The 26,739-nt window shown below is 43.5% G+C and overlaps 1 protein-coding gene across 1 annotated transcript in view; it reads left to right on the forward strand.

Moving 5' to 3' along the window:
• Positions 1 to 26,739, forward strand: part of ubr3 (ubiquitin protein ligase E3 component n-recognin 3) — a 381,077-nt gene that overhangs the window by 293,854 nt on the left and 60,484 nt on the right. The window contains 2 exon segments of the mRNA XM_085986233.1: positions 25,970 to 26,031; positions 26,033 to 26,076. Of these exon segments, the coding sequence (XP_085842359.1) occupies positions 25,970 to 26,031; positions 26,033 to 26,076 (106 nt within the window).

Raw genomic sequence — 26,739 nt, forward strand, 5'->3', positions numbered from 1 at the left:
GTAATATATCCAAGTTTACTGATGATACAAAGCTGGGTGGGAATGTAAGTTGTGAGGAGGATGCAAGGAGGCTTCAAGGGAATATAGGTAAGCTAAGTGAGTGGGCAAGAACATGGCAAATGGAATATAATGTGGAGAAATGTGAAGTTATCTACTTTTGGTCGGAAAAATAGAAAAGCAGTGTATTTTTTAAATGGTGAGATTGGGAAATGTTGGTGTTCAGAGGGACCTGGGTGTCCTTGTACACGAATCACTGAAAGTTAACATGCAGGTAAAGCAAGCAATTAGGAAAGCAAATGGTATGTTGGCCTTTATTACAAGAGAATTTGAGTATAAGAGTAAAGACGTCTTACTGCAATTATATAGGGCCCTGGTGAAACCACACCTGGAGTATTATGTACAGTTTTGGTCTCCTTACCTAAGGAAGGATATACTTGCCATAGAGGGAGTGCAACAAAGGTTCACCAGACTGGTTCCTGGGATGAGGGGTGGGGGGGAATTGTCCTATGAGGAGAGATTGAGTAGACTAGACCTATATTCTCTGGAGTTTAGAAGAATGAGAGGTGATCTTATTGAAACATACAAAATTCTTGCAGGGCTTGACACGGTCGATGCAGGGAGGATGTCTCCCCTTGCTAGGGAGTCTAGAACCTACCCTTAGGGACAACAAGCTGGAGAGAGTGCTTGGAGTGTTGAGAGTGAGGTAGGTGACAGTGGCGCAAGGGGGAGTGGAGAATACAGGATTGAGTGTGTAGTCTAAAGGAGAAGAGGTTGGGGGTATGATATGAGTGAAGCAGTGGTTGGAAGGAGAATGAATAGTGGCAAGGGGTAAGGTACGTGTTGGGAATGAAGAGATGAAAGGAAAAATTAGTGATGGAGAAGATGGGAAGGGAGCCACTAAGGACCACATTTTTTCTGCAACCACCATCCCAAATGCAGCCTGCAGCTGTTAATGGCTCCTTTCCCCGCCACACCACGTCATACCATCCGTCACCTCCCACTCAACAAAAAGACAGTGAAAAGCAAATGAGCCAAAGGGAGAAGCCAAAAGAAGAATTGAAGGGAGAGAAGCAGCAGGTAAGAGAGAGAGAAAAGCAACGCTAAGCTATCGGGGACAAGTAAGAGAATGAGCATGTTGTCCAACTTATATGTGTGTGTGTACTCGATCTCCTGTCAGAACTAAGTGTAGTCACCAGGTGAAGCAGCATTAATTGGGCCAGGATGTGCAGATGAATTCAGTCCTTATTTTAAAGTCATATGTTCTGCCCTTATTTTTATGTAATGTATTTAATTTGATATTATCTACAATATATTAAAATATGTTCCATTTGCGTGCACTTCATGTCAACATTCCCATTTTAAATTCCTATGCCCACATTTATAATGGAAACTGCCTACATAAACATCTTATAATGTTATTACACCTTCTTACCAGGCAGTTTCCATTATAAATGTGGGCATATGAGTTTAAAATGGAAAAAGCTGATGAGAGAGGCACTCAGACTGCAGACCTTAGAATGTTGAATTGACAAAAAGAATCTGTGACAATGACAGATTTGTTAAAGGCATGACAAATTTAAGGTTTTCTATAAATGACTGAATAGATGAAGGGAATGCAGTAGATTTAGTTGGAGATACAACATTAAGCTGAGGCCCTATTTGCCCTCTCAGGTAGACATAAAAGATCCTATGGCACTATTTGAAGAACAGCAGGGGAGTTCTCCAGGTGTCCTGGCCAATATTTATCCCTCAACCAACATCACTTAAACAAATTATTTATATGATTGTGGGGTCTTGATCTTTCCTTCCTTCCTTACAGTCAGCAAGGGGCGTCTTAGAAAAAAATCAGGCATATAGTTAAAAGATGAAATGTAGTAGCACGGATACAAAGTTGGTTGATGAGCAGTAAACAGATTTGAGGTACAGTAAATGGATATTGCTAGGACTGGAGAAAGGGTAAAAGTGCTGTGCCTCGGGGGTTATTCCTAGGTTCACATTTGTTCTTTGTATAGCTAGATATTTTGGATTTGAGCAGAGGGAGCACAACCTCCAATTTTGTTGGTACAAAATTAGGAGGCGTGGCAGAGTGAGGAGGGCTCTAAATGAGTGCAGCAAGTTATAGGCAAGTTAGTGGAATAAGCAAAAAGAGGTGGCAAATGCAATTTAATGTGGATACATTTTGGTAGTACAAAGGAATGGAAAAATATTGAAGCATGTGGATGAACAACGAGTCCTAGGGATTCAAATACATTATTCCCTGAAAGCCTGAGCACAGATAGTCGAAGCCATACTAAAAGGCCCATAGAATTTATAGAGTTTTATAAATAGGGGCCCAGAGTACATGAGTAAAGAAGTAATGGTGAATTCATACAAAACGTTGGTTAGGCCACAGTTTCAATAGTGATATGGGCAATCCATTATAGAAAAGATATTAAATCCATAAAGAGCCTAAGAACATAAGATATAGGAGCAGGAGAAGGCCATACGGCCCCTCGAGCCTGCTGCGCCATTTAATAAGATTATGGCTGATCTTCCACCTCAACTCCACTTTTCCGCCCTATCCCTATATCCCTTGATTCCCTTAGTGTCCAAAAATCTATCGATCTCTCTATTTTGAATATACTCAATGACTCAGCATCCACAGCCCTTTGGGGTAGAGAATTACAAAGTTTCACAAACCTCCGAGTGAAGCAATTTCTCCTTGCCTCACAGAATCACAGAATAATACAGCACAGAAGGAGGACATTTGGCCCATCTAGTCTGTGCCGGCTCTTTCGAAGAGCAATCCAGTTAGTCCCACTCCCCCGCTTTTTCCCCATATCTCAGCAAAAAAAAAATTCCTTCAAGTATTTAACCAATTCCCTTTTGAAGGCTACTGTTGAATCTGTATCCACCACCCTATCAGGCAGTGTATTCCAATACCTAACCACTTTGGTTCTTTTGCCAATCATCTTAAATCTGTACCTTCTCGTTATCGACCTTTCAGCCATTGGAAAGAGTTTCTCTTTATTTACTCTATCTAAACCCTTCATGATTTTAAACACCTCTATCAAATCTCCCCTTAGCCTTCTTTGCTCTAAGGAGAGCAACCCCAGCTTCTCCAGCCTATCCATGCAACTGTAATCCTTTATTCCTGGAATCATTCTAGTAAACCTCATCTGTACCCTCTCCAAATACTTCATGTCCTTCCTAAAGTGTGGTGCCCAGAATTGGACACAATACGCCAGCTAGGGCTGAACTCGTGTTTTATATAGGTTTAGCACAACTTCCTGGCTTTTGTACTCAATGCCTCTATAAAGCCCAGAATCCCATATGCTTTATTAACTACTTTGTTAAGCTGTCCTGCCACCTTCAAAGATTTGTGCACGAACACCCTCCGGTCTCTCTCTTCTTGCACCCCCTTTTAAAATTGTACCATTTAGCTTGTATTGTCGCTCCTCATTCTTCCTACCAAAATGTATCACCTCACTTTTCTGCATTGAATTTCATTTGTCATGTGTCCGCCCATTCCACTAACCTGTCTGTTCTCTTGAAGTCTATTACTATTTTCATCTGTGTTTACTACACTTCCAGGTTTTGTGTAGTCTAAAAATTTTCAAAATTGTGCCCTGTACCCTTAAGTCCAAGTCATTAATGTATATCAAAAACAGCAGTGGTCCTTGTACTGAACCTTGGAGAACTCCACTGTATACCTTCTTCCAGTCCGAAAAACAGCCATTCACAACTTTTTGTTTTCTATCCCTTCAGTCCTAAATGGCCGACCCCTTATCCTTAGACTATGAACCCTACTTCCAGACTCTACAGCCAGGGGAAACAGCCTCTCACCATCTACCCTGTCAAGCCCTCTAAGAATTTTATACGTTTCAATGAGATAACTCTTGTTCTTCTAAACTATAGAGAATATAGGCCCATTCTAATCAATCACTCCTCATAGGACAGCCCTCTCATCCCAGGAATCAATCTAGTGAACCTTCTTTGCCCCCCGCTAAGGCAAGTATATCCTTCCTTAGGTAAGGAGACCAAAGCTGTGCACCATACTCCAGGTGTGGTCTCGTATAATTGCAGCAAGACTTCCTTACTCTTATACTCCAACGCCCTTGCAATAAAGGCTAACATACCATTTGCTTTCCTCATTGCTTACTGTACCTGCATGTTAATGTTCTGTGATTCGTGTACAAGGAATCATAGAATAATTACAGCACAGAAGGAGGCCATTCGGCCCATTGAACCCGTGCTGGCTCTCTGCAAGAGCACTTCTGCTAGTCCCGCTCCCCCACCCTTTCCCCGTAGCCCAGCAATTTTTTTTTCCTTCAGATACTTAGCCAGTTCCCTTCTGAAAGCCACGATTGAATCTGCCTCCACCACCTTCCAGATCTTGACCGCTCGCTGCGTAAAAAAGTTTTTCCTCATGTCGTCTTTGTTTCTTCTGCCAGTCACCTTAAATCTGTGTCCTCTGGTTCTCGACCCTCCCGCCAACGGGAACAGTTTCTCTCTCTCTGCTCTGTCGAGACCCCACATGATGATTTTGAACACCTCTATCAAATCTCCTCTCAACTTTCTTTGTTCCAAGGAGAACAACCCCAGCATCTCCAGTCTATCCACGTAACTGAAGTCCCTCATCCCTGGAATCATTCTTGTAAATCTTTTCTGCACCCTCTCTTAAGACCTTCACATCCATCCTTAAAGTGCGGTGCCCAGAATTGGACATAGTACTCCAGTTGAGGCCGGGCCACTGTTTTATAAAGGTTCATCATAACTTCCTTGCTTTTGTACTCTATACCTCTATTTATAAAGCCCAGGATCCCATATACTTTTTTAATCGCTTTCTCAACCTGCCCTGCCACCTTCAACGATTTGTGCACATATACCCCCAGGTGTCTCTGTTTATGCACCCCCTTTAGAATTGTACCCTTTAGTTTATGTTGCCTCTCCTCGTTATTCCTACCGAAATGTATCACTTCGCACTTTTCTGCGTTAAATTTCATCTGCCACGTGTCCGCCCATTCTACCAGCCTGCCTATGTTCTCTTGAAGTCTATCACTATCCTCCTCACTGTTCACTATACTTCCAAGTTTTGTGTCATCTGCAAATTATGAAATTGTGCCCCGTACATCCAAGTCATTGATATATATCAAGAAAAGCAGTGGTCCTAGTACCGATCCCTAGGGAACACCACTGTATACCTTCCTCCAGTCTGAAAAACAACCATTCACCACTACTCTGTTTCCTATCAGTTAGCCAATTTCATATCCATGCTGCCACTGTCCCTTTTATTCCATGGGCTTCAACTTTGTTGGCAAGCCTTTGTGGGACTTTATCAAAACGCCTTTTGGAAGTCTATGTACACCACATCAACCGCATTTCCCTCATCAACCCTCTCTGTTACCTCATCCAAAAACTCAATCAAGGTCACCCAAATCCCGCTTAACACTAACATTTACTCGTCTCCCACCTTTTTAAAAAAAACTTCTGCTTTTCTATTCTTCCTACCAAAGTGGATGATTTCACATTTCCCCACATTATGCACCATCTGCCACCTTCTTGTCCACTCACTGAACCTGTTTATATCCCTTTGCAACCTCTTTACGTCCTTCTCACAGCTTACTTTCCCACCTAGCTTTGTATTGTCAGCAAATTTGGATACATTACACTCGGTCCCTTCATCTAAGTCATTGATATAGATTGTAAATAGCTGAGGCCCAAACACTGATCCTTGCTGCACTCTACTAGTTACAACCTGCCAACCCAAATATGATCTGTTTATTCCACTCTCAGTTTTCTGTCTGTTAACCAATCCTCAATCCAAGCTAATATATTTCTCCCAATCCCATGAGCCCTAATCTTGTGTAACAACCTCTTGTGTGGCACCTTATTGAATGCCTTTTGAAAATCCAAATATACTACACCCACTGGTTTCCTCTTATCTACCCTGCTAGTTACACCCTCAAAAATCTCTCAATAGATTTGTCAAACACTGTTTCCCTTCATAAAACCATGTTGACTCTGCCTAATCATATGATTTTCTAAGTGCCCTGTTACATAAGAAATAGGAGCAGGAGTAGGCCATTCGGCCCCTCGAGCCTGCTCTGCCTTTCAGTAAGATTATGGCTGATCTTCTACATCAACTCCACTTTCCCACCCTATCCCTTGATTCCCTTAGTACCCAAAAATCTATCGATCTCAGTCTTGAATATACAATGACTGAACATCCACAACCCTCTGGGGTAGAGAATTCCAAAGATTCACAACCCCGAGTGAAGAAACTTCTCAGCTCAGTCCTAAATGGCCGACCCCTTACCCTTAGACTATGACCCCTAGTTCTCGACCCTACAGCAAGGAGAAACAGCCTCTCCGCATCTGCCCTGTCAAGCCCTCTAAGAATTTTATACGTTTCAATGAGATCACCCCTCCTCCTTCTAAAGTCCAGCAACAACAACTTACATTTATATAGCGCCTTTAACATAATCAAACATTCCAAGGTGCTTCACAGGAGTGTTATCAAAAAACAAGATTTGACACTGAGCCATATAAGGAGGTGTTAGGGCAGATGACCAAAAGCTTGGCCAAATAGGTAGGTTTTTAAGGAGCGTCTTAAAGGAGGAAAGAGAAGTAGCGAGGCGGAGAGAGACTTAGCGATGGAATTCCAGAGCTTAGGACTTATCCAGGTGAAGGCACGGCCGCCACTGGTGGAGCAATTAAAATCAGGAACATTCAAGAGACCAAAATTGGCAGAGCACCGAGATCTTGGGGGATTATAGGGCTGCAAGAGATTACAGCGATAGGGAGGGATGAGGCCATGAAGGGATTTGAAAACAAGTGAGAATTTTAAAATGAAGGCGTTGCTTAACTGGGAGCCAATGTAGTACAGGGAAGATGGGTGAGCAAAACTTGGTGTGAGTTAGGACACAGGCATCAGAATTTTGGATGACCAAGTTTATGGAGGGCAGAACTTGGGAGGCCGGCCAGGAGTACAGGAAACTCTCGATTTACCGGCACCTAAATAACCGGAAATCTCTTGTTAACTGGCAAAATTCAGGAGTAGGTTCAGGCAAGTTTTACTTCATATTAGTGGCCGTTCCTGGATCTGTGGACATGTAACCGGGGTTCCTGCACCTGTTGCTATGCAACAGGGATGCCTGGATCTTGTGGCTGGGGTTCCTGCACCTGTTGCTATGCAACAGGGACGCCTGGATCTGTGGCTGTGTACGGGGCCCTTGTACCTTTTACTATACCTCTCTGTAATCCGGACTTTTTGATAAACCGGCACCACGCTGGTCCCATCGGTGCCGGATAAAAAAGAGTTTCCTGTACATTGGAATAGTCCAGTCTGGAAGTAACAGGCACGGATGAGGGTTTCGGGAGCAGATAAGCTGAGATAAGGGCGGAGATGGGCGATGTTATGGAGGTGGAAATGGGCAGCCTTCGAGATGGAATGAATACGAGATAGGAAGCTCAACTCGTGATCAGATGTCACACCAAGATTGTGAACAGACTTGGTCAGCCTCAGACAGTTGCCAGGGAAAGGGATCGAATCGGTGGCAAAGGAACAGAGTTTGGCATGAACCAAAGACAATGTTTTCGGTCTTCCGATATTTAATTTCAGGAAATTTCTGCTCATCCAGTGCTGGTTGTCAGACAAGCAGTCTGATAGTATAGACGCGGTGAACAGTTCAAGAGAGGTGGAGGAGAGGTAGAGCTGGGTATCATCAGCGTATATGAGAAAACTTGTGCTGTGTTGCTGAATGATGTCACCAAGGGGCAACATGTAGATGGGAAATAGGGGGGCCAAGCAATGTTCCCTGTAAAAATAAATAAATTTCAGGTTCGCAGCCCGTTCAAACTTCCGCGCATGCGCAGTTTTTTCATTGAGAAACCAGCAAGTGGTGTTCATGGGAGCATCAGACATGCGCAGCTAAACGGGAACATTGGGGCCAAGGAAATATCCTTGGGGAACACCAGAGGTGACGATGCAGGAGCGGGAAGAGAAGCCATTGGACATGATTCTATGGCTACGGCTGGAAAGATGTCTTTTTTTTATTCGTTCCTGAGATGTGGGCGTCACTGGCAAGGTCAGCATTTATTGCCCATCCCTAATTGCCCTTGAGAAAGTGATTGGTTTACGGACAGAAAACAGAGAGTAGGAATAAACAGGTCATTTTCTGGTTGGCAGGCTGTAACTAGTGGGGTACCACAGGATCAGTGCTTGGGCCTGTAGATTCACAATCTACATTAATGATTTGGATGAGGGGACCAAATGTAATATATCCAAGTTTGCTGATGATACAAAGCTGGGTGGGAATGTAAGTTGTGAGGAGGATGCAAGGAGGCTTCAAGGGAATATAGACAAGCTAAGTGAGTGGGCAAGAACATGGCAAATGGAATATAATGTGGAGAAATGTAAAGTTATCCACTTTGGTAGGAAAAATAGAAAAGCAGAGTATTTTTTCAATGGTGAGAGATTGGGAAATGTTGGTGTTCAGAGGGACCTGGGTGTCCTTGTACATGAATCACTGAAAGTTAACATGCAGGTACAGCAAGCAATTAGGAAAGCAAATGGTATGTTGGCCTTTATTACAAGAGGATTTGAGTATAAGAGTAAAGACGTCTTACTGCAATTATATAGGGCCCTGGTGAGATCACCTGGAGTATTGTGTAGAGTTTTGGACTCCTTACCTAAGGAATGATACACTTGCCATAGAGGGAGTGCAACGAAGGTTCACCAGACTGGTTCCTGGGATGTCCTATAAGGAGCGATTGAGTAGACTAGGCCTATATTCTCTGGAGTTTAGAAGAATGAGAGGTGATCTCATTGAAACATAGAAAATTCTTACAGGGCTTGACAGGGTAGATGCAGGGAGGATGTTTCCCCTGGCTGGGGAGTCTGGAACCAGGGGTCACAGTCTCAGAATAAGAGGTCGGCCATTTAGGACTGAGATGAGGAGAAATTTCTTCACTCAAAGGGTGGTGAACCTTTGGAATTCTCTACCCCAGAGGGCTGTGGAGGCTCAGTCGTTGAGTATATTCAAGACAGAGATCGATAGATTTTTAAATATTAAGGGAATCAAGGGATATGGGAACAGTGCAGGAAAGTGGAGATGAGGTAGAAGATCAGCCATGATCTTATTGAATGGCGGAGCAGGCTCGAAGGGTCAAATGGCCGACTCCTGCTCCTATTTCTTATGTTCACTGTACTTCCAACTTTTGTGTCATCTGCAAATTTTGAAATTGTGCCCTGTACACCCAAGTCCAAGTCATTAATATATATCAAGAAAAGCAGTGGTCCCAGTACCGACCCCTGGGGAAAACCACAATATACTTTCCTCCAGTCCGAAATACAACCATTCACCACTACTCTCTGTTTCCTGTCACTTAGCCAATTTCGTATCCATGCTGCCACTGTCCCTTTTAATCCATGGGCTTCAACTTTGCTGGCAAGCCTATTATATGGCACTTTATCAAAATCCTTTTGGAAGTTATATTACAATTGAGTCTGTTTCTGTCTTTTTTTGAGCTGGTTTGGGCGGTGGATGGGCAGAGGTGTGCAGCCATGGGGAGAGGGGAAGGAGGTCAGCCCGGGGAACTTGTATGTTGTCCAACGATGCAGTCTATGTGGGGATAAAATGTGTTTTTAAAATGTACTTTTGGAATATTGGGTATTTGAAATTGAAATGAATAGTGATTTGCATTGAAACATTGATGAATAATATTTCCAAAGAAGACAGCTAATCTCGTGAATGAAAAAAATCATTTAGCTATAGTTGTGTTTGATCGCTGTTTTTCTGGGCCAACAAACCTTGCACATGAGAATGTAGAATCAATGTCATACCCTTGATTGGCACTTTTGAAAGGGTGGTACATTTAAAACATGGATTTTTAGCAAAAATCTGCAGGGTATATTGCATTTCTCTTGCATGTATTGGAGGGTCTGGCTTGCTGAACTGCCTATTGTACTTGGGGAATATTAAACCAAATGTTATTTTCTCTTGAATATCAAAATGATTGGCTATCATTATACTTCATTCTTTTGACACCAGAGTTGTATGATAGTCAGCTGACTGCTAGTGCCTCAGGCTTGTAATTATCTCCTGCAGCTTTTAAAATAATTGAAGATCGAGATTGCACTGCAATTGATTGCTGTCACCTGCTTCCTGAATACAGAGTAAATGAGGATGAAATGATTTGGCAACAGTTCCTTTTGAACAGCAGTGTTCCACTCCTGGGATACAGAAAATGTGAAAGACATCTCTTGAGCACTTAATAGTGAAATCAGTTTTAATTAATTTTGATGTTTAAGTAAATATGTGCTCCAGAGTAAGTGTTGAACAGAATATAAATGAAATATTGTGTTAAGACACATTGCAAAATGAACATTATGTTTCTGTATGTAAAGAATGTAATTTTGTTACATTAGACTAATCGCAATTAGAGACATTTTCCTATTTGTAAACTTAGTGATATTAATTCAACTGTTTTTTTCTGCTCTAATTTAGACTTGACCATTTTGCTCTCTCCATACCTAAAGACATTGATTCCCTACTTGGGTATGGTTCCATGGGTGCCAGGTCAACCTTTGGTAACGCACTCAGGTGCACATTATTCACATGCGAGTCCTGACGATAAATGACAGGCCATCCGGCTCATAGCAAGGACCATAGGGAGGCATCGCAGCCTCCATAATGCTAAGTCCACAGAGGTGCACTTCCACCACGGGTCACTGAATCAGGAATGGAAACGCTGCCCACATTTTCTCTCGCTAGCCCAGGGTGTTGAGGCCAAATGTGGCACCCCATTTCAACCCGAGATGAGAGCAGCTAACTCGGCACAATTAGTTGATCGAACTTGGGACCTCCCTGGTCTATATGGCTGAACAACTCACTGAATAAGCTTGATAAGCCATTGAGGAGCCCTCAACTGTTAATTTTAAAACTGAATAGATCTATTGACAAGATTTGGGTAAAGTTGCAGTAACATACAATAAGAACACAACAAAAAGTATCATAGTTTACTTCTGCAATAGCAGAAAATCTCTTCACTATAAAAAAAACTTGTCACACTACATGCTGGTGTGAAGATTCTACAACCCCTTCTCACAGCAAATTGCCATCACTTATCAAGTTTATGTTCTTCAATTAATTATGTAGGTGGAAAGATATACAACATTATCTTTGAGCAATCAGCTTCTGTTCCTAGCTATTCCAAGCTGTTCAATGTTGTTTTCCACTTTGGTCATTTCATATTTTTGATTTGCTCTTAGTGTTAACTGCAGCTTTTTTGTTACATGTAGTGCACAGCTTGTCCTAGCTCCTATTTTTTTGGATTGAACATATAGTTGCATATAAAGTATACTTGGGTCCTGCCCTCATTTTCCAAGTATGATATATTTTTTTTAAATGAAGTTTCAGCTGATTTGTATTTTTCTCCACTAACAGACTTCTAGGTGAGGGAGGGAAGTTATCAGTTTTCCATCGTCCAAGCCTTTGAAAAGCACCCAAGATTGCTTATTCAGTTTCTGATTCTGGATGCAATAACTAGACTTTTCAATCTGTTATCTGTATCCAGCTGTCTATAATATAAAATAGCAAAATACTGCAGATGCTGGAAATCTGAAATAACAGAAAATGCTGGAAGCACTCAGCAGGCCAGGCTGCATCCGTGGAGAGAGAAACAGAGTTAACGTTTCAGGTCTGTGACACTTCATCAGATGAAGTTCTGGATGAAGGGTCACAGACCTGAAACGTTAACTCTGTTTCTCTCCACGGATGCTGCCTGGCCTGCTGAGTGCTTCCAGAATTTTCTGTTGTTATCTATGATATAAAGATGTTTCCGCAGCCTCTCTTAAATACCTGTGTTTGAAGTTGATATTTTGACCCATTGTTATTGTTCTTCGCTTCAAGGCAACGGCTCCCATCAGTTGGATTTTCTGAATGCAATTGAAAGGATGTTTGTCCTGTGGCAGGACTTCTGACATTTTCTTTTTTTCCCAAATGATTTCAAGACTGGAGAACAAGTTTTTATATTTTTTTTAGGTAATGTTTGGATTTTAACTGTAGCTGAATTACACTTTAGATGAAGAGATAAAAGACACACACACACAAAACACAGATGCAAGCATACATACATGCATGAAGAGAGGGAAATTCACATGAAAAGAGGGAAAGACAAAGGAAGGGAACTAGAAGATGATGCAGCAAGTGTCATGTTTCTGGAATGTTTTGGCCACTTTTCCATGGAAAGGTTCTATATACTAGTTACATGAAAATTTGTTTTTAATTTTAAAGCTTTCTTTACAGAGGTTAAATTTACAGGACAGCAGGGATGACAGGTATTATTTGAGATGTACACATGTGAAAGATACAGAGATCCAGTCTCGATCACAAGGGAGTATCATTATTATATTAAATAAAAACAGAAAATGCTGGCAATACTCGGCAGCCGGTCAGGCAGCATCAGTGGAGATAGAAACAAAATTAACGTTTCGGGTCGATGACCTTTTGTCAGAACTGGGAAAAGTTAGAGATACAACAGGTTTTAAGCAAGTGCAGAGCTAGGGGAAGGGGAGTAAAGAACAAAAGGGAAGGTCTGTGATGGGGTGGAAGGCAGGAGTGATTAAATAACAAAAGGTATGATTGTACAAAGCAAAAGGAGATGGTAATGGCACAAGTAAAGAAACAAAAGATGGGTTTAGAAGAGGTGTAAATGGGAATTGCAGATTATAGCCTGTTCAAAAGAATAGCAGATTCTCTCTCCACAGATGCTGCCTGACCTGCTGAATATTTCCAGCATTTTATGTTTTTAGTTCAGATTTCCAGCATCCACAGTATTTTGCTTTTGTATCATTACTACATTTCTGGGTCCCAATACTGGACAAGTTCAGCAGTGTAAGTTGACTTTCCATTTTCAGTTTTTTTTAAAAACTTGACATATCTTTGCAGAGGCTGTAATCGATCACTTGGGTTTTGAAACCATTATGAAGTGCGAATTTTTAAACATCAGAAAGAGAAGGCTACTAGAGACTAAAGAAATAGGATGTCCAAGGAACCTGAGCTTGAATTGTTTAAATAGGATTTAAAATCAATGGGTTTGTTTAAAGGAACATTTAATTACACAGCTGTGCTCCCTATTTATCCAGCTACAACGGGTAAGGAAAGACACAATTTCATATACAGGAAACTTTTTTTTTATACAGGCGTGGTGCCGGTTTATCAAAAAGTCCGGATAACAGAGAGTTATAGTTAAAAGGTACGAGAGCTCCGTACACAGCAACAAATCCAGGCTTCCCTGTTGCTTAGCAACAGGTGCAAGAAGCCTGGCCACAGACCAAGCGTCCCTGTTGCTTAGCAACAAGTGCAGGAACCCCCGATTACACAGCCAAGAATCAAGAAACGGCCACTAATATGAAGAAAAACTTAAATGGACCTACTCCTGAATTTTGCCGGTCAACCGAGATTTCCGGTTGTTTGGGTGCCGGTAAATCTAGAGTTTCCTGTACATGGCCCCCACCCCAGTTCTGCCAAACCCCTGGACCATAACTCCCTGTCTACATGCTCCTAAACTCCATGACCATTCCCTCCTCCCCAGAGATGCAAAACATACCAGATACCTAGCATTTTTCCATAGACTATCTTGGACTTAAATTTATCGTTTGCATTTTTTTTTTTAAGTGCATAAATAAAGCAGCAGGAGGGTCTAATGGTTCGGAATAGACAGAGGTCAAGTCAGACCATTTCTCAATGCTGCTACCAATTCTTCCCCCATCCCGCCCACCCTTAATGTTCCGAGGTGCTGGCTGCTAATACCCCTGGATCCTTTCTAACCTTCTATTCTCTAACTTTTAGAATAGACAAAATAATAAAGATTGGCACTCTAAGAACTAAGCTAGCTCTTTGTGTATATTTAAATGTTTCTATTTTACAGTGATTCTTTTTCTATTTTTATGACTATGGGAGCCTTTTTTATCCATTCCTGGGATGCAGGTGTCACTGGCAAGGCCAGCATTTATTGCCCATCCCAAATTGCCCTCGAGAAGGTAGTGGTGAGCCAGTTTCTTGAACCGCTGCAGTCCATGTGGTGAAGGTACTCCCACAGTGCTGTTAGAGAGGGAGTTCCAGGATCTTGACCCAACGACGATAAAGGAACGGCGATATACTTCCAAATCTCAATGGAGTGTGACTTGGAGGGGAACTTCGACGTGATGGGGTTCCCATGCGCCTGCTGCCCTTGTTCTGCTAGGTGGTAGAGGGCGTGGGTTTTGGAGGTGCTGTCGAAGAAGCCTTGGTGAGTTGCTGCAGTGTATCGTGTAGATTGTACACATTGCTGCCACGGTGCGCTGGAGAGATTGAATGTTTAGGGTGGTGGATGGGGTGCCAATCAAGCTGGCTGCTTTGTCCTGGATGGTGTTGAGCTTCTTGAGTGTTGTTGGAGCTGCACTCATCCAGGCAAGTGGCGAGCATTCCATCACACTCCTCACTTGTGCTTTGTAGATGGTGGAAAGGCTTTGGGGAGTCAGGAGGTGAGTCACTCACCGCAGAATACCCAGCCTCTGACCTGCTCTTGTAGCTGCAGTATTTATGTGGCTGGTCCAGTTAAGTTTCTGGTCAGTGGTGACCCCCAGGAAGTTTAAGGTGGGCATTTCCCGAAGGTAATGCCATTGAATGTCATGGGGCAGTGGTTGGACTCTCTCTTGTTGGAGATAGTCATTGTTCTGCACTTGTGTGGCGCGAATGTTACTTGCTACTTATCAGCCCAAGCCTGAATGTTGTCCAGGTCTTGCTGCATGTGGGCATGGACTGCTTCATTATCTGAGATGTTGCGAATGGAACTGGACACCGTGCAATCATCAGCGAACATCCCCACTTCTGACCTTCTGATGGCGGGAAGGCCATTGATGAAGTAGCTGAATGAAGATGGTTGGACTTAGGACACTGCCCTGAGGAACACCTGCAGCACTGTCCTGGGGCTGAGATGGTTGGCCTACAATAACCACAATCACCTTCCTTTGTGTTAGGTATGACTCCAGCCAGTGGAGAGTTTTCCCCCCGATTCCCATTGACTTCAGTTTTACTCAGGCTCTTGGATGCCACTGTCAGTCAAATACTGCCTTGATGTCAAGGGCAGTCACTCTCACCTGACCTCTGGAATTCAGCTCTTTTGTCCATGCTTGGACTAAGGCTGTAATGAGGCCTTGAGCTAAATGGTCCTGGCTGAACCCAAACTGAGCATCGATGAGCAGGTTATTGGTGAGTAAATGCTGCTTGATAGCACTGTCGACGACACCTTCCATCGTTTTGCTGATGATTGAGAGTAAGAACATAACATAAGAAATAGGAGCAGGAATAGACTGCTTGGCCCCTTGAGCCTGCTCCGCCATTCAATAAGATCATGGCTGATCTTGGGCTCAAAGCCACTTCCCTGCCCACTCGCCATAACCCATCACTCCCTTATCTTGTAAAAATCTGTCTATCTCCACCTTAAATGTATTTAATGACCCAGCCTCCACGGCTCTCTGGGGCACAGAATTCCACAGATTTACGACCCTCTGAGAGAAGAAATTCCTCCTCATCTCAGTTCTAAAATGGGGACTCTTTATTCTGAAACTATGCGCCCCGAGTTCTAGATTTCCCCACGAGGGGAAACATCCTTTCTGCATCTACCTTGTCGAGCCCCCTCAGGCCCAACCTGCTCAACATTTCTTCATAAGTCAACCCCCTCATCTCAGGAATCAACCGTGTGAATCGTCTCTGAACTGCCTCCAATGCAAGTATATCCTTCCTTAAATAAGGAGACCAAAACTACGCAGTACTCCAGGTGTGGTCTCGCCAATACCCTGTACAGTTGTAGCAGGACTTCCCTGCTTTTATACTCCAACCCCCCTTGAAATAAAGGCCAACATTTCATTTGCCTCTTTGATTACTTGCTGTACCTGCATGCTAACTTTTTGTGTTTCATGCACAAGGACCCCCAGGTCCCTCGGAACTGTAGCATTTTGTAATCTGTCACCATTTAAATAATAGTTTGCTTTTTTATTTTTCCTGCCAGTGTGGATAATCTCGCACTTTCCCACATTATACTCCATCTACCAAATGTTTGCCCACTCACTTAGTCTGTCTATATCCCTTTGCAAATTCTTTGTGCCCTCTTCACAACTTGCTTTCCCACCCATCTTTGTATCATCTGCAAACTTGGCTACATTACACTCTGTCCCTTCATCCAAGTCATTAAATGTAGATTGTAAATAGTTGAGGCCCCAGCACCGATCCCTGTGGCACCCCACTAGTTACTGTTTGCCAACCAGAAAATGACCCATTTATCCCGACTCTATGCTTTCTGTTAGCCAATTCTGTATCCATGCTAATATATTACCCCCAATTCCATGAGCTTTTATCTTATGCAGTAACCTTTTATGTGGCACCTTATCGAATGCCTTCTGGAAATCCAAATACACCACATCCACTGGCTCACCTTTGTCCACCCTGCTCGTTGCATCCTCCAAGAATTAGACTGATGGGGCAGTAATTGACCGGATTAGATTTGTCCTGCTTTTTGTAGACAGAATATACCTGGCCAATTTTCCACTTTGTCAGGTAGATGCCAGTACAGGAACAGCTTGGCTGGAGGCGCAGCTTGTTCTGGAGCACTATACTCGGGATGTTGTCGCGTCCTTAGCCTTTGCTGTATCCAATGCATTCAGCCTTTTCTTGATATCACATGGATTGAATCGATTTACATAGAAACATTGACGATAGGAGCAGGAGTAGGCCATTCGGCCCCTTGAGCCTGCTCTGCCATTTAATGAGATTATGGCTGATCATCCAAATTCAGTACCCTGTCCCTGCTTTCTCCCCATATCCCTTGATCCCTTTAGCCTTAATATATCTAACTCCTCCTTGAATATATTTAATGAATTGGCCTCAACTGTGTTCTGTGGTAGATAATTCCACAGGTTCACCACTCTCTGGGTGAAGAAATTCTTCCTCATCGCTGTCCTAAATGGCTTATCCCTATCCTTAGACTGTGACCCCTGGTTCTAGACTCCCCCGCCATCGGGAACATCCTTCCTGCATCTAGTCTGTCTAGTCCTGTTAGAATTTTATAAGTTTCAATGAGATCCCCTCTCATTCCTCTAAACTCCAGCGAATATAAGCCCAATCGACCCAATCTCTTCTCTTATACGTCATTCCCGCCACCCCAGGTATCAGCCTGGTGAATCTTCGCTGCACTCCCTCCATGGCAAGAACATCTTTCCTCAGATAAGGCGACCAAAACTGCATACACTACTCAAGATGTGGTCTCACCAAGGCTCTGTGCAACTGCAGCAAGACATCCTTGTTCCTGTACTCGAACCCTCTCGCTACGAAGGCCAACATACCATTTGCCGCCTTAACCGCCTGCTGCACCTACATGCTTACCTTCAGCGACTGGTGTACAAGGACACCCAGATCAAGTTGCACTTCCCCTTCTCCCAAGCTATTGCTGTTCAGATAATCTGCCTTCCTGTTTTTGCCACCAAAGTGGATAACCTTGCATTTATCCACATTATATTGCATCTGCAATGCTTCTGCCCAATCACCCAACCTGTTCAAATCATACTGGAGTTTCTCGGCATCCTCCTCACAGTGCACAAGCCCACCCAACCAGGTTTTTGTCGTCTGCAAACTTAGAGATATTACATCTAGTTCCCTCGTCTAGATCATTAGTATATATTGTGAATAGCTGGGGTCCAAGGACCGATCCCTGCAGTACCCCACTCGTCACTGCCTGCCACTCGGAAAAAGACCCGTTTATTCCAACTCTTTGCTTTCTGTCTGCCAACCAGTTCTCTATCCAAGTCAATACCTTGCCCCCAATCCCATGTGCCTTAACTTTACACGCTAATCTCTTATGCGGGAACTTATCAAAAGCCTTCTGAAAGTCCAAATACACCACATCCACTGGTTCTCCCTTATCTATTTTACCAGTTACATCCTCAAAAAATTCCAGTAGATTAGTCAAGCATGATTTACCTTTTGTAAATCCACGTTGACTTTGTCCGATCCTGTCACTGTTTTCCAAGTGCTCTGCTACTGCATCTTTTATAATGGACTCTAGCATTTTCCCCACTACTGATGTCAGGCTTATCGGTCTATCATTCCCTGTTTTCTCACTACCACCTTTTTTGAATAGTGGGGTAACATTAGCTACCCTCCAATCCATGGGAACTGTTCCAGAGTCTATAGAATTTTGGAAGATGACCAGCGATGCATCTACTATTTCTAGGAACATTTCCTTAAGTACCCCAGGATGCAGATTATCATGCCCTGGGGATTTAACGGCCCTCAATCCCGCCAATTTCCCTAACACCATTCCCCTACAAATACTGATTTCATTCAGTTCCTCCCTCTCATTAGACCCTATGTTCCCCGACATCTCTGGGAGGTTATTTGTGTCCTCCTTTGTGAAGACAGAACCAAAGTATGTATTTAATTGGTCTGCCATTTCTTTGTTCCCCATTATAAATTCCCCTGATTCTGACTGCAAGGGACCGACGCTTGACTTCACCAATCTTTTTCTCTTTACAGTCAGTTTTTATGTTCCCTGAAAGCTTACTCTCATACTCTATTTTCCCCCTCTTAATTAATCCCTTTGTCCTCCTTTGCTGAATCTTAAACTGCTCCCAATCCTCAGGTTTACTGCTTTTTCTGGCCAATTTATATGTCCTCTCCTTGGATTTATGCTATTCCTAATTTCACTTATTAGCCACGGTTGAGTCACCTTTTTTGTTTTATTTTTATGCCAAACTGGGATGAACAAATTCTGTAGTTCATCCATGCGATCTTTGAATGTTTGCCATTGCCTATCCACAGTCAACCCTTTGAGTGACATTCCCCAATCAATCCTACCCAACTCGCGCCTCATACCATCGTAGTTTCCTTTATTTAAATTCAGGACCCTAGTCTCTGAGTCAACTACTTCACTCTCCATCTTAATGAAGAATGCAATCATATTATGATCGCTCATCGCCATGGGGCGTCGCACAACAAGATTGCTAATTAATCCTTTCTCATTACATAATACCCAGTCTAAGATGGCCTGATCTCTAGTTGGTTCCTCAACATATTGGTCCAGGAAACCATCCCGTATACACTCTGAAGACTGGCTCTGTGATGGTGGGAACCACAGTAGGAAGGCAAGATGAATCATCCACGCGACACTTCTGGCTGAAGATGGTTGCAAACGTTTCAGCATTGTATTTTGCACTCACTTGCTGGACTCCGCCATTATTAGGATGTGGATGTTCCTGGAGCCCCCTCCTCCCTTTAGTTTAATTTTCCACTACCATTCATGACTGGATGTGGCAGGACTGCAGAGCCTTGATCTGATTCATTGGTTGTGGGATCGCTTAGCTCTGTCTATAGCATGCTGCGTCCACTGTTTAGCATTCATGTGTGGCAGCTTCCCCAGTTTGGCACCTCATTTTTTAGGTATGCCTGGTTTTGCTCCTGGCACTCCTCATTGAACCAGGGTTGGTCCCCTGGCTTGATGGTAATGGTAGAGTATGGCATATGCCAGGCCATGAGGTTACAGACTGTGGTGGAATACAATTCTACTGCAGCTGCTGATGGCCCATAGCACCTCATGGATTCCCAGTTTTGAGCTGCTAGTTCTGTTCTGAGTCTATCCAATTTAGCACGGTGGAAGTGCCACACGACATGATTGAGAGTGTTGTCAGTGTGAAGGTCGGACTTCATCTCCACAAGGATGAGGTCAAGCAGGTTTTTCTCTTGTGTTGGTTCTCGCCACCTGCCGCAGGCCCAGTCTGGCAGCCATGTCCTTCAGGACTCCGCCATCTCGGTCAGTCGTGGTACTAACGAGCCACTCTTTGATGGATATAGATGTCCCCCACTAAAGAGTACATTCTGTGCCCTTGCTATCCTCAGTCCTTCTTCTAAGTGGTGTTCAACATGGAGGAGTACTGATTCAGCAGCTGAGGGAGGGCGGTAGATATAACCAGCAGCAGGTTTCTTTGCCCATATTTTAACTGATGCCATGAGACTTCATGGGGTCCTGAGTCAATGTTGAGGACTCTTAGGGCTACTCCCTCCTGTATACCACAGTGCCACCACCTCTGGTGCATCTGTCCTGCCAGTGGGACGGCATATCCAGGAATGGTGATGAATGAGTCTGGGACTTTGGCTGAAAGGTATGATTCCGTGAGTATGAGTATGTCAGGCTGTTGCTTGAGTCAACTGTCATAGCGTCATAGATTTATACAGCACAGAAAGAGGCCTTTCGGCCCATTGTGTCCATGCCGGCTATCAAGCCCTATCTATTCTAATCCCATTTTCCAGCACTTGGTCCGTAGCCTTGTATGCTATGGCGTTTCAAGTGCTTCTTGAATGTTGTTGAGGGTTCCTGCCTCTACCACCCTTTCGGGCAGTGAGTTCCAGATTCCAACCACCCTCTGGGTAAAAAAGTTTTCCCTCAAATTGCCTCTGGACCTCCTGCCCCTTACCTTGAAACTATGCCCCCTGGTTATTGACCCCTCTACTAAGGGGAACAGTTCCTTTCTATCTACCCTATCTATGCCCCTCATAATTTTGTACACCTCAATCAGGTCCCTCCTCAGTCTTCTCTGCTCTAAGGAAAACAACCCCAGCCTGTCCAGTCTCTCTTCATAGCTGAAGCGCTCCAGCCCAGGTAACATCCTGGTGAATCTCCTCTGCACCCTCTCCAATGCAATCACATCCCTCCAAAAGTGTGGTGACCAGAACTGCACACAGTATTCCAGCTGTGGCCTAACTAGCGTTTTGTACAGCTCCATCATAACCTCACTGCTCTTGCCTTCATTAGCCGAGGCATAGGTATCCCATATGCCTTTTTAACCACCTTATCTACCTGTCCTGCTGCCTTCAGGGATCTATGTACATGCACACCAAGGTCCATCTGATCCTCTGTCCTCCCTAGGATCCTACCATTCATTGTGTATTTATTTGCCTTGTTAGTCCTCCCAAAATGCATCACCTCACACTTTTCCATTTGCCACTGTTCTGTCCATCTGACCAATCCATCTATATCGTCCTGTAGCCTGAGGCTTCCCTCCTCGCTATTTACCACTCCACCAATTTTCGTGTCATCTGCGAACTTACTGATCATACCTCCTACATTCATATCTAAATCATTAATGTACACTACAAACAGCAAAGAACCCAGCACCGATCCCTGCGGTACACCACTGGACACAGGCTTCCAGTCGCAAAAACAACCTTTGACCATCACCCTCTGCCTGCTGCCACTAAGCCAATTTTTTTTCCAATGTGCAAAATTGCCCTGGATCCCATGGGCTCTTACCACCTTGACTTTGTCAAAAGCCTTACTGAAGTCCATGTAGACTACATCAATTGCACTACCCTCATCCACACACCTAGTCACCCCCTCTCAAAATTGAATCAAATTGGTTAGACATGATCTCCCCCTGACAAAGCCATGCTGACTATCCTTGATTAATCCTTGCCTCTCCAAGTGGAGACTAATTCTGTTCCTCAGAATTTTTTCCAATAATTTCCCTACCACTGATGTTAGGCTCACTGGCCTGTAATTCCCTGGTTTATCCCTACTACCCTTCTTGAATAATGGTACTATGTTAGCTGTTCTCCAGTCCTCTGGCACCTCCCCTGTGGCCAGAGAGGTTCTGAAAATTTGTGTCAGAGCCCCTGCAATCTCCTCCCTTGCCTCACACAGCAGCCTGGGATACATCTTGTCTGGGCCTGGGGATTTATCCACTTTTAAGCCCTCTAAAACTGCGAGTACCTCCTCCCTCTCAATACTAATTTGTTCAAGTATATCACAATCCCCCTGCCTGATTTCTATGCCTACATTGCCCTTCTCCATAGTGAACACAGATGCAAAATATTCATTTAAAACCTCACCCACATTTTCCGGCTCTACACACAGATTGCCAATTTGGTCCCGAATGGGCCGTACGCTTTCCCTGGTTATCCTCTTGCCCTTAATATACTCATAAAACACCTAGGGATTTTCCTTTTATTTTGCCCGCCAGTGTTTTTTCATGCCCCCTCTTCGCTCTCCTAATTTCTTTTTTAAGTACCCCCCTGCACTTTCTATACTCCTCTAGGGCTTCCACTGTTTTTAGTCCTTTGTATCTGCCAAAAGCCTCCCTTTTTTTCCTAATCCATTCTTGTATATCCCTTGACATCCAGGGTTCCCTGGGCTTGTTGGTCCCACCCTTGACCTTTACGGGAACATGTTGGCGTTGTACTCTCTTTCCTTTCTGAAAGACTCCCATTGCTCTGATGTGGATTTTCCGACAAGTAGCTTATCCCAATCCACTTTGGCCAGACCCTGCCTTATCATATTAAAATCGGCCTTCCCCCAATTTAGAACCTTTATTTCCGGTCCATCTTTGTCCTTTTTGAGGACTAACTTAAATCTCACCAAATTACGGTCAGTGTCACCATAATGCTCTCCTACTGACACTTCTACCACTTGCCCGGCTACATTCCCTAGAATTAGGTCCAGTACCGCCCCCTCTCTTGTAGGACTTTCTACATGCTGGCTCAAAAAGCTCTCCTGGATGCACTTTAAGAATTCTGCACCCTCTAAGCCTTTCACACTCTGGCTATCCCAGTTAGTATTGGGGAAGTTGAAATCCCCGACTATTATTACCCTATTATTTCTACACTTCTCTGAGATTTGCCTACATATCTGTTCCTCTATCTCCCCCTGACTGTTTAGGGGCCTATAGTACACTCCCAGCAAAGTGCTTGCCCCCGTTTCTGTTTTTATGTTCGACCCATATGGCCTCATTAGAGGAACCTGCTAAGATATCATCCCTCCTTGCAGCAGTAATTGACTCCTTGATTAATATTGCGACACTCCGTCCTCTCTTACACCCTCCTCTGTCTCGCCTGAAGATTCTAGACCCCAGAATATTGAGCTGCCCGTCCTGCCCCTCCCTCAACCATGTCTCTGTGATAGCAACAATATCATACTCCCATGTGTTCATCAACACCTTCAATTCATCTGCCATACTCGCAAGACTCCTTGCATTAAAATAAATGCCATCCAGCTTTGCCATACTCCCTTGTGCCATTACATATTTGCTCTGCCTTCCAGGCTGACTTGTTTTTTCCTCTATATTTGGCTGTGCATCACCCCCGACTATAGCTCCACTCCGTACCCCATCCCCCTGCCAAGTTAGTTTAAACTCCCTCCAACTGTGGGATAGCCCTCCCAATTTTGGCACAAGTCCTCAGATGTTAGTGATGAGGACTTTGCAGAGTCGACTGGGCTGGGTGTGCCTTTGTCATGTCGGAATTCGGTGCCGAGGTCAATGCCAGGTGGTCCGTCTGGTTTTCTTAGTTTTTTGCAGCGGTTTTGATGCAACTGAGTGGCTTGCTAGGCCATTTCAGAGGACAGTTCAGAGTCAACCACATTGGTGTGAGTCTAGAGGTCAGTAGATTTCCTTCCCTAAAGGACATTAGTGAACCAGGTGGGTTTTTACAACAATCCGGTAGTTTCATGGTCACCGTTATTGATACTAGCTTTATATTCCAGGAAGTTAGAGGTTAGTATTTAGCATGTGAGGCCTAACTTTATACGGTAAATGCAATAACATTTGCAAACTCTGGGCCAGTGATGAGATATGTGATCAGATCTTGTATGATCAGACGTCAGGTAATTGGACCTTCAAAATGGCACCATATATTCATTTAAGAATCTATTGCTATTTTAACTAACTTTTGTGTAAGTTATCAATTATCATTTTCACATCTAACATGAAAATTCATTTTTAAAATTTAACGATGATTTTATTTACAAAGATTGCATGCAACATTGTAAACTGAAACTACAGAGCTGGCAATCACTTATATAGGTAGATGTCAAATGCTTAGAAAGAACGACGAGAATTTTCGGCCGCAATAACTTCAGAAGATTAACAGAAAACCTGTTTCCGCATCCTGGGATTTCTGCCGATCCTCCGTCTTCGCTATGACAGCTGATTAAGAAAAGCCCCGAGGAAATTCCTGGCGCTAATCCCTGATATGGTTATCAATTAGTCTTGGTGCTATTAGCTGAAGCATATTTGTTGTGAACAACATGATCTAATGTTCAATTCACATATTTATACCGTTCCTCTAACTTTTGAAGCCATATTACAATATTGAGATACAATTATTTTCTGTTTTCAACCGAATAATTTGCAATCTAAATGGAAAAAACAGTAGGCCATTTTATGTAGTATGTGAAACACTACTCAGTCTTTGGTTCCACAAATTTCCTCTCCACTGTTGCAACAAGTTCTCCACCTCATGTCAGTGTTACTCCTTTGTCCTATAATGTAGCTTCTGCCTTTCAGGTTTCCATTGGCACGAGCCTCCCTGTTTTGAATAGGTTTTAACTAATGCAAATACCATCTAGCTGACATTGCCCAATTTGTGCAAACTTGTTTACTGAAGAAATTAGTATTTCAAAAATCACAATAAAAAAAAAAAACACCTCATTGCTGCTGCATCCAATGGTAACAGCAATGTAAATACAGCAAGTTCCCACAGCTTGTTCTTCATCCTCTGGATAGTCAGCTGGAAGTTGTGCAGAAGAGAGGTTTTTTAAACTAAAATAATAATTCCTTCTTTGAAAATATAGGAACAGGAGTAGGCCCTTCAGCCCATCGAGCCTGTTCCACCATTCAGTCAGATCATGGATGATCTGCGACCTAACTCCATATACCCGCCTTTGGCCCATATCCTTTTAATGCCTTTGGTTAACAAAAAGCTATCAATCTCAGATTTAAAATTAACAATTGATCTAGCATCAATTGCCATTTGCGGAAGATAGTTCCAAACTTCTACCACCCTTTGTGTGTAGAAGTGTTTCCTAATTTCACTCCTGAAAGGTCTGGCTCTAATTTTTAGATTATGCCCCCTAGTCTGAGAATCCCCAGCCAGCAAAAATAGTTTCTCTCTGTCTACCCTATCTGTTCCCCTTAATATCTTGAAAACTTCGATCCAATCACCCCTTAAGCTTCTAAATTCCAGGGAATACAACCCTAATTTGTGTAATCTCTCCTCGTAACTTAACCCTTGAAGTCCGGGTATCATTCTGGTAAACCAACACTGCACTCCCTCCAAGGCCAATATATCCTTCCTAAGGTATGATGCCCAGAACTGCTCACAGTACTCCAGGTGTGGGCTAACCAGGGTTTTGTATCGCTGCAGCATAACTTCTACCCTCTTGTATTCTAGTTTAGTCCTGTACCTGCTCATGACATTTTAATGATCTATGTACCTGGACCCCCAAGTCTCTTTAGACCTCCATTGTTTTTAGCTTTTCACCATTTAGAAAGTACCCTGTTCTATCCTTTTTAGGTCCAAAGTGGATGACCTCACATTTGCTTAGATTGAAATCCATTTGCCACAGTTTTGACCATTCACTTAATCTATTAATATCCCTTTGTAATTTTATGCTTTTATCTACTCTGCCTACAATGCCGCCTATCTTTGTGTCATCGACAAATTTGGATATATGACTTTCTATGCCATCATCTAAGTCGCTAATAAATACTGTGAATAATTGAGGCCCCAACACAGATCCTTGCGGGACACCACGAGTCACATCCTGCCAGTTAGAGTACCTGCCCATTATCCCTACTCTCTGTCTCCTGCCACTCAGCCAATTTCCTAACCAGGTCAATAATTTGCCCTCAATTCCATGGGCTTCTAACTTAGTTAACAGTCTCTTATGTGGGACTTTATCAAATGCCTTCAGGAAGTCCATATAAATAACATGCATAGACATTTCCCTGTCCACTATAGTCACCTCTTCAAAAAATTCAATCAGGTTTGTCAGGCATGACTTACCTTTCACAAATCCATGCTGGCTCTCTCTGATAACTGAAAATTGAGAATATGAAAAAATTGGGAACGCAGAGTACTGTTATATATCGAATAAACAAAATATGTTTTTTGTATTTCAGACCAGTTGTTGCATGTGCTAGCCATGCACATGCGCCTTTTTAGAATTGACTCCGCTTACAATCCCTTGGACACGACTTACACGACTGACACAGGTGATTGATTCAGGGTGAGTCCTTAATTTACAATAATTTTCTTCTAATTTGCACACACTCAACAAAATAAACTGAGATTAATTCTTCTGGAATTTTCTCTGCATAGTTTTGCCAAGGATAAGTGCAAGCAGCATAATTAGCACAGCATTTATTCTGGCCAATTTTAGATCCTCCGGTTTGCTCATGTAATAATTGTCTTAATACTTAGGGCAGCAATTCTTCTACAATGGAAAATGCCTCATTGACATGTTTTCTGCTTTTTCCGGCCTAACTATAATAAATAATTAGTCAATCTCTCACGTCATTAAACAGGATAAACCAGAATATGGTCACTCATTTACCTGTCTCTGATGTCTACATGTTACTTTTTCTTTCTGTCTTTCCTTTTCTTCTACCCTCTCTCTCTCTCTCACCCCCCCCATCTACCTCTCCCCTCTTCTCCTCTCTGCCTCCCTCTCCGCCGCCTCCTCCTCCTCCTCCTCCTCTCCCCCTTCTCCTCCCGCCCTCCACCTCCCGCGCTCCCGCCCTCCACCTCCCGCGCGCCCCCCCCTCCCTCCCGCGCGCCCCCCCTCCTCCCGCGCGCCCCCCCCTCCTCCCGCGCGCCCCCCCTCCTCCCGCGCGCCCCCCCTCCTCCCGCGCGCCCCCCCTCCTCCCGCGCGCCCCCCCTCCTCCCGCGC

This window comes from Somniosus microcephalus, chromosome 4, assembly GCF_052327205.1.
Source record: "Somniosus microcephalus isolate GS21.2 chromosome 4, FLI_Smic_1.0, whole genome shotgun sequence".
In the NCBI taxonomy this organism is placed as follows: Eukaryota; Metazoa; Chordata; class Chondrichthyes; order Squaliformes; family Somniosidae; genus Somniosus; species Somniosus microcephalus.